Source organism: Scyliorhinus canicula, chromosome 20, assembly GCF_902713615.1.
Source record: "Scyliorhinus canicula chromosome 20, sScyCan1.1, whole genome shotgun sequence".
Taxonomy (NCBI): Eukaryota; Metazoa; Chordata; class Chondrichthyes; order Carcharhiniformes; family Scyliorhinidae; genus Scyliorhinus; species Scyliorhinus canicula.
Window position 1 is genome coordinate 71,938,585 of NC_052165.1, and position 16,660 is coordinate 71,955,244.

Here is a 16,660-nt window from a genome sequence, read left to right on the forward strand (position 1 = left end):
CCAGACCCACAGCAATGTGGTCAACTCTTAACAGCCCCCCTGAAATGGCTCTGTGGGCAGTCATTTCAAGGACCATTCAGGATGGGCAACAGATTTTGCCCTCTTCAGCGATGCCCACATCCCATGAACAAATAAGCTAAATAAACCTTTATATGAAAACGTTCTTCCCAATTTCATTCCTAAACATTCCTAGCGCCAATTCACAAGGGGTAGAAGCGCACTGATGACGTAAACCTGACCTGATTCAAATGACACAGGAAAAGTATGAAAGGGGAATAATGTTTTATTTGAAAGAACAATTTGGGTGCAGTTTTTAAGCATCCACATTATTCCATTTGCTGCCAGTCATGCCTTAATTCAAATGGAAAATTCACCTCATAATGTTAGGAAAGACTTCACTTATCATTGCATATGCCGCCCCCCCCACCCATTCTTGGTGGCATGGTAGCACAGTGGTTAGCACTGTTGCTTCACAGTGCCAGGGACCCAGGTTCGATTCCTGTCTGTGTAGAGTCTTCACTTTGTCCCCACGTCTGCGTGGGATTCCTCCGGGTGCTCCACTTTCCTCCCACAACTCCTAAAATATGTGCTGCTAGGTGAATTGGACATTCCAAATTCTCCCTCAGTGTACCCGAACAGGCACCGGAATGTGGCGACTTGGGGATTTTCACAGCAACTTCATTGTAGTGTAAGCCTAATTGTGACACTAATAAAGATTATTATTAATAAACTCAGTACAACCTATTGTCGAACACCGCTCAGCTCACATCCTGACTACAGCGTAACATGTTTGAACACTCTTTCGAACAAAGAAACACGGAGTCAATGGCCCTTGCTGCCTCCCGCTGCGACACACCACTAGCAGGGGACAAATAGCAGCTTGAAGTGTGTGTGTGGGGGGAGGGGGGGGGGGGGGGGGGGGGGGGGGGGGTGAAAATACTGCAGCCAGATCCTGCAAATGGTCACACATTTCTCTGTAGTCACTGCGATCCTTCTTCATGATGTTTAAACTTCCCTCAAGTTGAGCTGATGGACGGCAGCAATATGCTCAGTATTGCAGCTCACTGTCAATGAGCAGACTGAGAGCCAAACTGACGTTCACACAACCTGAAAGCCAACAGACTGTTTTCGGCCAATGCTCAACGGCAGAAGGGCGATGGGACGGCTGCGGCAAAACTGCTTCGGCTGAACACAGGATGCATCCAACTCTATGCCACAATTCACCCTCATTTTCATCTTTTCCCATTGTGAAATGTTTGACTTTTTGTGTGCTTCTGTGCCAAGAGGGGTAAATGAACCTTGAAAACATCCCAACCAACGTTGTTGTTTTATAAAACACACAATCATCCAACACAGTTCAAACAAACAATAGTTCAAACACGGCAAACCCCATCCCAGGACAGACCTCACAGCAGTAAATAAAGGTTTGGCAACAACACAATAGATTGTTGAAGGGTCACCTTGTAATCCCCGATTCCAAATCTTAAATCACCGCAGGGTTCCGGAGAGCAGCTGCGTTTAGAATTCGAGTTAAACACGAGGACACACTTTCCCTCACACATTGCAGAGAAGCCCTGCCTGAGTGAAGAGGAATTTCAAAGATCAAGTGATTGGATTACAAGATAACTTGAACACGTCAACCAATTTGGCTTCTTATTTTGTTAAATTCACTCGGTGTGCTCCAATCAACTTTATGTCTTTGAATTAGCACAAAAGCTGAGTACAAAATTGGTGGCAGATGTTTTTGCTGCTTATGAGGTTAATCAATTTTTTTTTCAAACTGCAATTAATGTTCTTTTAAAGGGCCCCCAGCATTGCTTTTGTTTCCAGTTTGAACCGTAGCAAGTCATTGTGTGAGCTAAAGTCCACATTAAGTCAGCTTGTCCTTCCATTCTAATGTCAACACAAGAAAAAGGAACGAATATGAAAATCCTAAAGCTACTTCAGTTTTCAAAACAAATCACAGACATGTATAATCTCCCTCTCCCTCCCTCCTGCTTATTGGAATTCCTGCAATTACTTCATTCCTGTTCTCCCCCCCCCCCCCCCCCCCCCGCCTTCATGGTATTCACTAGTGTTCACTGCGTCCAGTAACTACCTCTTTTACAGCACATCAGTGAATGAACAGCCAAACAGGGTTATAGAACATAGCACAGTACAGGCCCTTCAGTCCACGATGTTGTGCCGAACTAGTCTGAAACTTTTAAAGCAGACCAAGCAGGCCAGCAGCACGGTTCGATTCCCGTACCAGCCTCCCCGGACAGGCGCCGGAATGTGGCGACTAGGGGCTTTTCACAGTAACTTCATTGAAGTCTACTCGTGACAATAAGCGATTTTCATTTCAACTAAGATCAAATCAACCTACTCCCAATCATTCTAGTGCACTCCATATGCCTATCCAATAACTGCTTGAAAATTCCTAGTGTCCGACTCCACTACCATAGTTGGGAGTGCGTTCCACGCCTCAACCACTCTCCGAGTAAAGAACCTACCTCTGACATCCCTCCTACATCTTCCACCATGAACCTTTTAGTTATGCCCCCTTGTAACAGCTACATCCACCTGAGGAAAAAGTCGCTGAACGTCCACTCTATCTATCCCTCTCATCATCTTATACACCTCAATTAAGTCACCTCCCATCCTCCTTCGCTCTAATGAGAAAAGCCCTAGCTCCCTCAACCTTTCCTCATAAGAACCACCCTCCAATCCAGGCAGCATCCTGGTAAATCTCCTTTGCGCCCTTTCCAATGCTTCCACATCCTTCCTATAATGAGGTGACCAGGACTGCACACAATACTCCAAATGTGGTCTAACCAAGGTCTTGTACAGTTGCAGCATAAACTCAATCCCCCTGTTAATAAATACTAACACACTATAGGCTACCATGCTTTCTTCACGGCTCTATCCCCTGGGTGGAAACTTTCAGGGATCTATGGACATGAACTCCGAGATCTCTCTGCTTCACATCCTTCAGAACCCTGCCGTTAACCCTGTAATCCGCATTCAAATTTGTTCTTCCAAAATGAATCACTTCACACTTATCAGGGTTAAACTCCATCTGCCACTTTTCAGCTCAGCTCTGCATCCTATCAATGTCTCTTTGCAGCCTACAACAGCCCTCCACATTATCCACTACTCCACCAATTTTGGTGTCATCAGCAAATTTACTAACCCAACCTTCAACTCCATCATCCAAATCATTGATAAAAATCACAAACAGCAGAGGACCCAGCACTGATCCCTGTGGTGCACCGCTGGTGACTGGGCTCCAGGATGAAAATTTACCATCTATCACCACCTATGTGATAGCCAATAACTGATCCAATCGGCCAAATTTCTCTCTATGCCATGCCTCCTTACTTTCTGCATGAGCCGACCATGGGACAACTTATCAAACGCCTTACTAAAATCCATGTATACGACATCAACTGCTCTACCTTCATCTATGTACTTAGTTACCTCCTCAAAGAATACAATCAAACTTGTGAGGCAAGACTTACTCCTCACAAATCCGTGCTGACTATCTTGGATTAAGCTGTATCTTTCCAAATTATCATAAATCCGATCCCTCAGGACCCTTTCCAATAATTTACCGATGACCGAAGTGAGACTAACCGGCCTATAATTCCCAGGGTTATACTGATTCCCTTTCTTGAACAAGGGGACAACATTCGCCTCTCTCCAGCCTTCTGGCACTATTCCTGTAGACATTTAGGACATAAAGATCAAAGCAAAAGGCTCTGCAATCTCATCCCTTGCCTCTCAAAGAATCCTAGGATATATCCCATCAGGCCCAGGGGCTTATCTATCCTCAGGCTTCTCAAAATTTCTAACACATCTTCCTTTCGAATATCTACCTCCTCCAGCCTACTAGCCTGTATCGCACTATCCTCCTCAACAACATGGCCCCTCTCCTTTGTGAACACTGAAGAAAAGTATTAATTTAGGGCTCTCTATATTTTCAGACTCCATGCACACGTACCCACTACTGTCCTTGACCGGCCCTAACCTCACCCTGGTCATTTTATTCCTCACGCAAGTGTAAAAAGCCTTGGAGTTTTCCTTGATCCTACCCGCCAAGGACTTCTCATGCCCCCCCTAGCTCCCCAAGTCCTTTCTTGAGCTCCTTCTTAGCTATCTTGTATCCCTCAAGTGCCCTAACTGAACATTGTTTTCTCATCCTTACATAAGCCCCCTTCTTCCTCTTGAATGTCTTGACAAGACATTCAAAGTTTTTTGTACTCCATGGTTTCCTCATTCGACCATTTCCTCCCTGCCTGACATACATATCAAGGACACGCAGTATTTGCTCCTTGAACAAGCTCCACATCTCAATTGTGCCTATCCCTGACAGTCCCTGTTTCCATCTTATGCTCCCCAATTCTTGCCTAATTGCATCCTAATTGCCCTTATAAACCTTGTATTATAAACCTTCCCCTGCAAATGATAACTAGAAAAAGAGCAGCAAAATAAATATGTAAATATGTAAAATTAGAGACAGTTACTTGTGCAATGGATAAACACTCTGCAAGATACAGAGTGAGTCATAAACACCTCCTTGCCAATATCTCTCCAGTCGCACACAACCTCCTTATTATCCCCCAATTACCCTCCATCTCTTCAGTCCCCCATCATCCTCCATCTCCCATTCACCATTCCCCATCTCACACTACCTCCCTCTCACTCCTCCTCCAGCCATTTTCCCCCTCTCCTTCCCACTCCTCCTCCAGCCCATCACCTTTTCCCCCTCCCCCTCTCCTCCCCACTCCTCCTCCAGCCCATCCCCTTTTCCCCCAACTGAACCAGTTCTTCCTATGCTCCACCCCCCAATTGGCTCTTAGCTCTTACCTACTAATTGCTCCTCACCTTCCAATCCTTACAGTTCCTCTCCTATCCCCGCTAATCCCACCTCATCCTCACCTGATTCTCTCTCCCATCCCTTCCAATTCCCCCTTCACCCTCACCTTTCACCATCCAATTCACCCCCGTCAACCCACTGTGCTTGCCCCCACCCATTCCAATTGCCGGCCCCACCTCAGTTCCCAATCGAATTCTCCTTTGCCCCATTCCTCTCTCCCTGCACCCACATCCAAAATTCCTGCTCCACCTCCCGGCAGTTCCTTCTCCTCTCCCCCACCCAGTTACACCCTCCTGGAATTCTCACCCTCAATTTCCCTTCGCTGCCCAAATTTCTACCGACTGCAATTCCCCCTCCCTTCAACCCTTCCCTGTTCCTCCTTCCTTCAACCCCCTTCCCCAATTCCTTCCCTTCCCACCTCCCAAAGACCTCCCTTATTTCTGCCTCCACAATTCCTCCCCACATCCCCACTCCTTCCTCCCATTCCGCCTCCCTTCCACCTCACTAATTCCTCCCCTTCCCAATTCCTCTCCTCTCCTCAATTCTTCGTGTTTCCAATGCCTCCCCTTCTCCTACCCAATTTCCCCTCCTCTACAATTCCTCCCTATTCTCCCCAACCCCAAATCCTCCAGCTTCTCCCCCTCCCCAACTCTGCCCTTCCCCCAATTCCCATCACCCCAATTCCTCACACCACAATGCCTCCACCCTCCCCGACTCCCCGTTCCTCCTCCCATCCCGCCTCTACAATTCCTCCCCCCTCCTTCGCTAATTTTGCTCAGCTCCCCAATTCCTCCCCTTCTCCTGTCTAATTTCTCCCCCTCCACAATACACTTCCCCATTGCTCCCTCCCCGATTCTCCCCCCTCCCCCGATTCTTCCCCCCTCCCTCCCAGATTCTTCCCCCCTCCCGCACCGATTCTTCCCCCCTCCCTCGCCGATTCTTCCCCCCTCCTTCGCCGATTCTTCCCCCCTCCCTCCCCGATTCTTCCCCCCTCCCTCCCCGATTCTTCCCCCTCCCTCCCCGATTCTTCCCCCCCCACTCCCCGATTCTTCCCCCCTCCCTCTCCGATTCTTCCACACCTCCCTCCCCCTCCCTCCCCGATTCTTCCCCCCTCCCTCCCCGATTCTTCCCCCTCCCTCCCCGATTCTTCCCCCCTCCCTCCCCGATTCTTCCCCCCTCCCTCCCCGATTCTTCCCCCCTCCCTCCCCCGATTCTTCCCCCCCTCCCTCCCCGATTCTTCCCCCTCCCTCCCCGATTCTTCCCCCTCCCTCCCCGATTCTTCCCCCTCCCTCCCCGATTCTTCCCCCTCCCTCCCCGATTCTTCCCCCCCTCCCCGATTCTTCCCCCCTCCCTCCCCGATTCTTCCCCCCTCCCTCCCCGATTCTTCCCCCCTCCCTCCCCGATTCTTCCCCCTCCCTCCCCGATTCTTCCCCCTCCCTCCCCGATTCTTCCCCCTCCCTCCCCGATTCTTCCCCCTCCCCATTTCCTCCTCCACCCTCCCCAATTCCTCTCCCTCCCCTTCACCAATTCTTCCTCACTCCCACCCCTCCCCTCCCCAATTCCTCCTCTCCCCCGATTCTTCCCCCTCCCTCCCCGATTCATCCCCCCTCCCTCCCCGATTCTTCCCCCTCCCTCCCCGATTCTTCCCCCTCCCTCCCCGATTCTTCCCCCTCCCTCCCCGATTCTTCCCCTCCCTCCCCGATTCTTCCCCCTCCCCATTCCTCCTCCACCCTCCCCCAATTCCTCTCCCTCCCCTTCACCAATTCTTCCTCACTCCCACCCCTCCCCTCCCCAATTCCTCCTCTCCCCCGATTCTTCCCCCTCCCTCCCCGATTCTTCCCCCTCCCTCCCCGATTTTTCCCCCCTCCCGCCCCGATTTTTCCCCCCTCCCGCCCCGATTCTTCCCCCTCCCTCCCCGATTCTTCCCCCCTCCCTCCCCGATTCTTCCCCCCCCTCCCTCCCCGATTCTTCCCCCCCTCCCTCCCCGATTCTTCCCCCCTCCCTCCCCGATTCTTCCCCCCCTCCCTCCCCGATTCTTCCCCTCCCCGATTCTTCCCCCCCTCCCTCCCCGATTCTTCCCCCCTCCCTCCCCGATTCTTCCCCCCTCCCTCCCCGATTCTTCCCCCCTCCCTCCCCGATTCTTCCCCCCTCCCTCCCCGATTCTTCCCCCCCTCCCATCCCCGATTCTTCCCCTCCTCCCTCCCCGATTCTTCCCCCCTTCCTCCCCGATTCTTCCCCCCCCTCCCTCCCCGATTCTTCCCCCCCTCCCTCCCCGATTCTTCCCCCCCCCCTCCCCGATTCTTCCCCCCTCCCTCCCCGATTCTTCCCCCCTCCCTCCCCGATTCTTCCCCCCCCCCTCCCCGATTCTTCCCCCCCTCCCTCCCCGATTCTTCCCCCCTCCCTCCCCGATTCTTCCCCCCTCCCTCCCCGATTCTTCCCCCCTCCCTCCCCGATTCTTCCCCCCCTCCCTCCCCGATTCTTCCCCCCTCCCTCCCCGATTCTTCCCCCTCCCTCCCCGATTCTTCCCCCTCCCTCCCCGATTCTTCCCCCCTGCCTCCCCAATTCTTCCCCCTCCCCATTTCCTCCTCCACCCTCCCCAATTCCTCTCCCTCGCCTTCACCAATTCTTCCTCACTCCCACCCCTCCCCTCCCCAATTCCTCCTCTCCCCCAATTCTTCCCTCTCTTTCCCCCTCACACCCCCCAATTCACCCCTCCCAAAGTCTTCCCTTTCCCCTCCCCATTCCTCCCCCCTCCCCAACCCCTTCCCCCTCCCCAACCCCTCCACCTCCCCCCATCCCTCCACCTCCCCATGCTCACCAAAGTCCTCACCTCCCTCACCAAAGTCCTCACCCCCCCACCAAAGTCCTCACCCCCCCAAGTCCTCACACCCCCCACCAAAGTCCTCACCCCTTCCCCCCCCACCTAAGTCCTCACCCCCCCCCACCAAAGTCCTCACCCCCCCAGTCCTCACACACCCCCCCCCACCAAAGTCCTCACCCCTCCCCCCCACCAAAGTCCTCACCCCTTCCCCCCACCAAAGTCCTCACCCCCCCACCAAAGTCCTCACACCCCCCCAGTCCTCACACACCCCCCCCACCAAGTCCTCACCCCTCCCCCCCACCAAAGTCCTCACCCCTTCCCCCCACCAAAGTCCTCACACCCCCCCAAAGTCCTCACACCCCCCCAAAGTCCTCACCCCCCAAGTCCTCACCCCCCCAAGTCCTCACACACCCCCCCCCGAAAGTCCTCACACACCCCCCCCCCCGAAAGTCCCTCACCAGCCCCCCGAAGTCCTCACCCCCCCCCCGAAAGTCCTCACCCCCCCCCCCCCCGAAAGTCCTCACCCCCCCCCCCGAAAGTCCTCACCCCCCCCCCCGAAAGTCCTCACCCCCCCCCCCCCCGAAAGTCCTCACCCCCCCCCCGAAAGTCCTCACCCCCCCCCCCGAAAGTCCTCACCCCCCCCCCCCCCGAAAGTCCTCACCCCCCCCCCCCCCCGAAAGTCCTCACCCGCCCCCGCCCTCGCTGCCTCACCTTGCCGTACCCGGCCAGGTTCTTGCTGATGTTGCTGATGTGGACCATGTACTCGTTGAACTTTTTCTGGTATTTGAGGGCGGTGAGCTGGACCTCGCTCTGCAGCGCCGAGACCTGGGCGAGCAGCGCCTGCTCGCGCTTGCCGGCGCGGACCGCCTGTTTCTTCAGCTCCTGAGCCAGGCTGGCCGCCCGGTGCTGCAGGGAGGCTGACCGGCCCCGCAGGGCGGCCAGGCAGCAGTGCCTGTCGCCCTGCCCCAGCTCCCGGTACAGCAGCACCAGCCCGCAGCCCTGCTCGCACATGCCCACCGGCCGGCACTCGCAGTTCTCCCGCATGTGCACATCCATGTCCTTCAGGTTGAGCACCTCCTGGCAGCCCTTGTTCCTGCACCTGGCCGGGCTGTAGTCGCACATCTCCACATGCTCGGGCAGCTTCTGCAGGGTGACCAGCTTCCCGCAGCCCCGGGAGCGGTAGTCACACTTGATGTCCAGCTTGGAGATGAGGTTCCTGAGGGCCAGGACGTGGTTGAGCTCCTTGGTGGACATCCTCTGGCACTGCACCGGGCACATGCCCTGCTGCACCACCCACGGCAGCACACAGCTCGCACAGAAGACGTGCCCGCACGGGGTGGTCAACGGGTCTTCCAGCACCTTGTTGCACAGGTTACACTTCAGCTCGGGGTCCACTTCCTCACTGAAACGATCCAGTTCAAACCCCATCTCCCCCACCCACCCCTATCTCTCTCTCTCTTTCTCGGTTGTGAAGATCAGTTTAGAAAGTTGCCTGGAGCCTCCTAAGTGCAGCACAGAGCCATTGGCAGACTGTGCGCTCCAAGTGACTGCTAGCTGAGTTGTTACAGCTCAGACTGGAGTCTCCCAGTCCGACTGGACTCACTCACTCTCTCTCTCTCTCTCTCTCTCACTGTGTACTGCCAGGATCAGCACAAATCCACCGTATTCTTCCTAAAACAGCCCTCTCCAGAAATGAAGTCCTGGAGGCTGAAGTCCCTTGCAGTGCAGAATCACTGGATCACTTGTGTGCTGTTCAAAGTCGACTCGATGTTTCATTTTTTTATTTGTTAAGATTGAAATGTCACATTTTATTTTTCTTAAAGTCACCAGAGAGGTTAATCACTCAGAAAGCTGTTCCAGTGGCCAGCAACGGATAGCTTAAAAAGACTGAGGCAAGCCACAGAGGTTTCCGTTCGCCTTCCTTCACATTCCTCTCTTTCTTTCCCTTTCTCTGCCCCCCCCCCTCCCAAATCTCAGAATCATCCTTCATCTCTCCGCGCACTGCCCCCCCCCCTCCCCCCACTTTCCTTTACCTACACCATCCAACGCCGGCATCTCCACATCATACACCATTTTTCTCAATGTGCAAAGCCCTGCTCAGAACAGGGGGCAATTCCAAGGTAATAATAATAAGATTCTTTATTAGTGTCATAAGTAGGCTTACATTAACACTGCAATAAAGTTACTGTGGATATCCCCTAGTCGCCACACTGCAGCGCCTGTTCGGGTACACTGAGGGAGAATACAGAATGTCCAATTCACCTAACAGCACATCTTTCGGGACTTGTGGGAGGAAACCGGCACCCACGGAGGAATCCCACGCAGACACGAGGCAAACATGCAGGCTCCGCACAGGCAGTGACCCAAACCAGGAATCAAACCTGGGACCTTGGGGCTGTGAAGCAACAGTGCAGACCACTGCACTACCGTGCCACGTCTAGAGTTAGTTTCTAACTCAGAGTTGTTTAGAGTTCTGTAGTTCAATAGATTCTGCCCTTGACTGCTTCAGGAAATCCTCATGTAGTGTGAACTTGAATTAGATCTTTCTGCATTCCCCCTTAACCTGTCTTTCCCAATCCTTGATATACCTTGTTTCTTTTTTCTAATGCTACACTCTGCTTCCCAACTATCTGCCAACTTTGTGTGAAACCTCAGCATTAGCAAATGCCCACATTAGCAAGGGCATTTGTCCCAGTTCCGCTAAGATTCAGCCCATCTAGTCTGTATATGTCCCACCTCCTCACAACTGGTCCCAGTGTCTCAGGAATCTAAAGCCCACCCTCCTGCAACATCTCTCCAGCCACGTATTCTCCTGAACTGTCCTCCTATTTCTATACTCACTCGCCCGTGACACTGGGGCTAAGCCAAAAAATTAGATGTCTAACTTCTTGACCTCATTTCTGGCTCTATAAAATCTGCCCGCAGGACCTTATTCCTCTGGGTCGGCAGTGATTAACTCTGCAGCCACAGCTCTAGGGACCCGGGTTGAATTCTGGCCTCAGGTGACTGTTTGTGTGGAGTTTGCACTTTCTCCCCATGCCTGTGTGGATTTCCTCCGGGTGCACTAGTTTCCTCCCACAGTTCAAAGATCTGCAGGTTAGGTGGATTGGCCATACTAAATTGCTCAGTGTCCAAAATGTTAGATAGGGTTACGGGGATAGGGTGGAGGCATGGGCTTAAGTAGGGTGCTCTTTCCAAGGGTCAGTGCAGACTCTATGGGCCGAATGGCCTCCTTCTGCACTGTAGGGATTCTACGATTTTGAGCTACGTCATTGATATTGTTTTGGACCACGACCGCTGGCTGTTACCTTCTCCCCTGAGTGCTCTGCAGGCACTCAGTGGCATCCTTAACCCTGGTACCAGGGAGGCAACATACCAGCTTGAATTCATGCCCTTAGTACTTCGAACTATAAATTGCTCTGTCCCAATTTGTTTCCAAGTCCTTGGCTGTGGTTGCATTGCCCAGAAGAGCTATCATCCTCATCCGTATTCATCAGTATTGTGCTTTTGGGGAACTCTTGCACTACCTGCCTTGTCCTCGTTGATTGTGCGGTGGTCACCCAATTCACTCTCTGCCTGCTCACCCTTTGAGCTGCAGAGTGAGCACATCCAGAAATGTGCTGCCCACAAAGCTCTCTGCCACATGGGATGCACCACAATGCCAGCTGATGCTCAAGTTCCCAAACTCAGAACGCAAGCTCCTCCAGCTGATGACACTTCCTGCATCCCGTAATTCTCACCTGGAACAGGACGTACCCTCCTCGGGCTGAGATGTCCTGCCACATGGCACACTGAGACTGACTAAACTCAACAGAAATAAACTAAAGAATGATTAAAGACTTACTTAAAATAAAACTCAGCATCTACCAGCATCTTCCCGTGCTGACTTTGCACTTAGTTTTTTTGAAAAACCTCGGTCCCTCTGGGCTCAGGTTTCGGGTTCCCTCGGATGTGCTGCTTTCCCTGTTGATATCAGCACTGATACCCCAAAAGCTGACTCCTTTCTCAGAACTGCTCACCTCTCCTTGTTGGAGTACAGCTCTGTGGCATTGAATGGGCCTCTGGTACATAATCCAATAGGCTATTCTCCGCAGTGAGGTGGCCTGCCTATTCAACTGCTGGTGTGGAGGAGGGGGGGGGAACATCATAACTAACCAATTCATAGTCACCAGGGGTTAAATAGGTGGTAATCAGGAGCAGGAATGGAAGTCAGGAGTGCAGACCTGAATTTCCCTGAAATAATCTGTTCACTCAGGTGTTGACTAGGTATCTTGCTTATGTGGCAGTGACAAGCTCACTGGACTGTCAGCATACTCAGTAACATTCCTGGTGTCACTGGGCTGCTGGAAATAAGGACACCTACTGCTCAAAAAACAGGACAGTCAGTGTCAGGGAGAAGGAGAGAAAAATAAATTCATGTGGAGAGACCCCACCTAGCTGCCGCGGTAGCACAGTGGTTAGCACTGTTGCTTCACAGCTCCAGGACCTCAGGTTCGATTCCCGGCTTGGGTCACTGTGTGTGGAGTCTGCACGTTCTCCCTGTGTCTACGTGGGTTTCCTCTAGGGGCTTTTCACAGTAATTTAATTCCGTGTTAATGTAAGCCTACTTGTGACAATAAAGATTATTATTATTATATACTATATATCATAGACTATATATTCAATATACCAGCAATCAGTGGGACAGATATAGAGGAGAAAATCTGCAAGAAAATTACAGAGAGATAGAAGAATTTTAGAATGGTAATAATGGGGAATTGTAATAATCCCAATACAGATTTGAATAATCAAAGTATAAAGGGCAGAGAGGGGCAGATATTTCTGAAGTGTATTCAGGAGAATTTTCTTGATCAGTATGTTTCTGGTCCAATGAGGAAGAAGGGCAGCATGGTAGCACAGTGGTTAGCACTGTTGCTTCACAGTGCCAGGGTCCCAGGTTCGATTCTCGGCTTGGGTCACTGTCTGTGCGGAGTCTGCAAGTTCTCCCTGTGGCTGCGTGGGTTTCCTCCGGGTGCTCTGGTTTCCTCCCACAAGTCTCAAAAGATGTGCTGTTAGGTGAAATTTCCCTCTGTGTACCCAAGCAGGTGCCGGAATGTGGTGACTGGGGGCTTTTCACAGTAACTTAATTGCGGTGTTAATGTAAGCCTACTTGTGACAATAAAGATTATTATTATTATTATTGCTACATCTGGTTCTGATCAAGTAGATCAAAGGGGAACGTTTAGGGAACTGCCATCATAGACTCATGAGATTTCATTTGGGTTACTTGTGAAGAAAGACAAGTACTTTTACTCTAGATTGCTCCTTCATTGGGGAAGAAGCTATTTCACTGGGCTGAGATCAGGCTTCCACTGGGTACATTGGCATTAAAGATTGGCAGACAAAGTTGCAATGGAGAAAGAATAAATGATTCCATACAGTCGAGGTACATTCCCATGATGGGAAAATAAGAGGAAATCAAAGATAGAGCTCCCTGGATGGCAAAAGAGATAAAGATACAGGGTAAGATTAAGCAAAAAAAAAACGCGTACGGCAGATGTCAGATTGATAATACAAATAAGAACCAGGTAGAGTGTGGAAAGTTCAGAGGGGAAGTAACAAATTTAGATATAGATTTATTGTCACGTGTACCGAGATACAGTGAAAAGTATTGTTCTGCATACAGTCCGGGCAGATCGTTCCATACATGAAAAACATAGAACATATGTCTATGTAAATACATAGACATAAACATTGGGTAAAGCATACAGAGTCCAGTGCGAACAACAGTAGAGAAGATGCATGGAGAGATCAGTTCAGTCCATAACAGGGTCAGTCAGGAGTCTGGTAACAGCAGGGAAGAAGCCGTTTTTGAATCTGTTAGTGCCCGTTCTCAGACTTTTATATCTTCTGCCTAATGGAAAAGGTTGGAAGAGAGAATAACCCATCTGGGAGTGGTCTTTGATTATGTTGCCCGTTTTCCCAATGCAGCAGGAGGTGTAGACAGAGTCAATGGATGGAAGGTGGGTTCACGTGAATGACTGGGCTGTGTTCACAACTCTCTGTAGTTTCTTACGATTTGAGCCAAGCAGGTGCCATACCAAGCTGTGATGCCACCAAATGGGATGCTTTCTATGGTGCATCTTTAAAAATTGGTAAGAGAGCCAAAGAGATAGCACGAGAAGAGGCTGCATCTAACATAAAAATCAATCCAAAAGTCTTCCATAGGAACATAAATAGTAAAAAGGGAGGAAGGAGTACAGCATCAAAAAGCAGACATATGCATAAAGAAGAGGATAGGAAATGAAAATTGCTTATTGTCACAAGTAGGCTTCAATGAAGTAACTGTGAAAAGCCCCTAGTCACCACATTCCAGCGCCTGTTCGGGGAGGCTAGTACGGGGAATTGAACTGTGCTGCTGGCTGCCCTGGTCTGCTTTAAAAGCCAGCTATTTAGCCCAGTGTGCTAAACCAGCCCAGGATATGGTGGAAGTGTGAAATAAATATATTGTTTAATAAGGACACAGGAAGTACACAGTGAGTAAAATAAGAACTGAGTTTTATTTACACAAACAATATATACACTATCCCATAGCCCCCTACCGGGTTCCTCCCTGGTTGGTGCCTTACTGGCCGACCTTATATATAGAGGTTAATTGAGATACCCTGTCCCTAGCAGAGGAGCTCATATTCCACAGGGAACATGGGGAAGACAAGCATTCTTACCCTGTACATCCCATGCTGGATATTATACTTTGCATCTGTCTTCACAAAGGAAGATGATGCTGTCAAAGTCATAGTGAAAAAGGAGACATTTGGTATTGTAGCGGATGGGCTACAAATTGATAAAGTGGTTATATTAGATAGGCTCAAAACTGATAAGTCACCAGGACCACAGGGAGCATTTGAAGATGTTGAGAAAGTTAGGATGGAAATTGCAGAGGTACTGACCACAATCTTCTAATCCATGTTAAATCTTTAACCTGGTGTTGTAAGACTTCTTACTGTGCTCACCCCAGTCCAACGCTGGCATCTCCACATCATGTTAAATGTGGCAGTGGATTTGAGAAATGCAAATATTATACTCTTGCACAAAAAAGGATGCATAGATAAACTCAGCAACTACACCCTGGTGGTGGAAAGCTTTTCAAAATGATAATTCGGGACAAAATTAACAAGTCACTCGGAAATGGGTGCATTAATTAAAGAAAATCAGCATGGATTTGTTATGGGAAATTGTTGTTTCACTAAACTTTGTTGAGTTTTTTTGATGAGGGAGCAGTGAGTGTTGATTGACGACAGGAGACTGATGTGATGGATATGGACTTCCAAAAAGGCGTTTAAGAAAGTGCAACATAGAATCATAGAATTTACTGTGTAGAAGGAGGCCATTTGGCCCATCGAGTCTGCACCGGCCTGAGAAAAAGCACCCCATTTAAGCCCACACTTCCAAGCTATCCCCATAACCCAACCTATCCTTTTTGGACACTAAGGGCAATTTTAGCATGGCCAATCTACCTAACCTGCACATCTTTGGACTGTGGGAGGAAACAGGAGCACCCGGAGGAAACCCACGCACAAAGGGGGAGAACGTGCAGACTCCACAGAGTCAGTGATCCAAGCCAGGAATCGAAGCTAGGACCCTGGAAGAGTGAAGCAACTATGCTAACCACTGTGCTACCATGCTGCCCAATGAAATAGGTTTGCAGGCAAAACTGAAACTGAGGGAATAAAGAGGGTAGTGGCAGTGTGGATATGAACTGGCTGAGTGACAGGAACAGAGAGTATCAGTGAACGGTTGTTTCTTGGTCTGGAGGAATGTATACTGTGGGGTCGGTACAAGGCTCACTGCTTTCCCTGACTTGGTGAGTGGGTACAATTTCAAAATGTGCACATGACACAAAGCTTGAGAGTATTGTGAATTGTGAGGAGGAAGGTAATAGAGTTTAAGAGAGCACAGACACGCTGATGGAAGGAATGTGCAGTTATGTGGCAGATGAAATGTAATGCTTAGAAAAGTGAAGTGGCACATTTTGGTAGGAAGTGAGGAGAAGCAATATAAACTGAAGGATACAGATCTAACAGGGTTCAGGAGCAGCGGGATCTGGAGCTATATGTGCACAAATCATTGAAGATTAAGGAGCAGGTTCAGAAAGTGGCTAAGAAGATACACCGGAACCTGGACTTTATAAATTGGGGCACAGAGAATAAAAGGAAGGAAGTTATGATAAACCTATTTAAAGCACTGGTTCGGCCCCAGCTGGACTATGGTGTCTCTTCTGGGCACAGATGTGAAGGTTTTTGACTGGGAGCAGAAAAGACTTTCAAGAATGGTTCCAGGCATGAGGGACCTGGAGAAGCTGGAGCTGTTGTCCTCAAGAAGGGATTTACAGAGGTGTTCAAAATCATAGGAGATCTGGGAAAAATAAGGGGCGAGATTCTCCGGACTCACGACGGGTCGGAGAATAGCGGGCGTCGGAAATTTTTACGGGGACGCTGTTCCGACGCCCTCCCGCTATTCTCCGAACCCCGCAAATTGTCGGAGTCGCGTTTCCCGACAAACGCCTCCTTCCCGCCCCTGACACGACCAGAATCGCCACTGAGAGCCCCCCCGCTATTCACCGGCCCGGATGGGCCGAAGTCCCGACGTCATGGCGCCCTGTTTGGACGTCGTGAAACACACCTGCTTTTTAAATTCGTCAACCAGTCGGCCTGGCTGACGACTGCTTGGAGGAGGTCAGGGCACCACTCTGCGCACCGCTCAGCGCACCGTTCAGCGCACCGCTCGAGTCTGGCCACAACGGGGAAGGCATCCCTGGGAACGGGAGGGGGTCCAGAGCGGGGGCAGTGGGGGGGAGACGGGGGAGGCAGTGGGGGAGACGGAGGTGGCAGTGGGGGAGACGGAGGGGGCAGTGGGGGAGACGGAGGTGGCAGTGGGGGAGACGGAGGGGGGAGTGGGGGAGACGGAGGTGGCAGTGGGGGAGACGGAGGGGGCAGTGGGGG

At 50.9% G+C, this 16,660-nt stretch overlaps 1 protein-coding gene across 2 annotated transcripts in view; it reads right to left on the bottom strand.

The window, feature by feature from the left end:
• Positions 1-9,282, bottom strand: part of pdzrn4 (PDZ domain containing ring finger 4) — a 578,179-nt gene extending 568,897 nt beyond the window's left edge. Inside the window, exon 1 of one of the 2 annotated variants that reach the window (XM_038780405.1) lies at positions 8,391-9,282. In XM_038780405.1, the coding sequence (XP_038636333.1) occupies positions 8,391-9,107 (717 nt within the window). In that variant the 5' untranslated portion in view covers positions 9,108-9,282. Of the gene's footprint in view, positions 1-1,460; positions 1,572-8,390 lie in introns of those variants that run through there. The other variant, XM_038780406.1, reaches the window with a different exon arrangement.
• Positions 9,283-16,660: the final 7,378 nt, after the last annotated feature.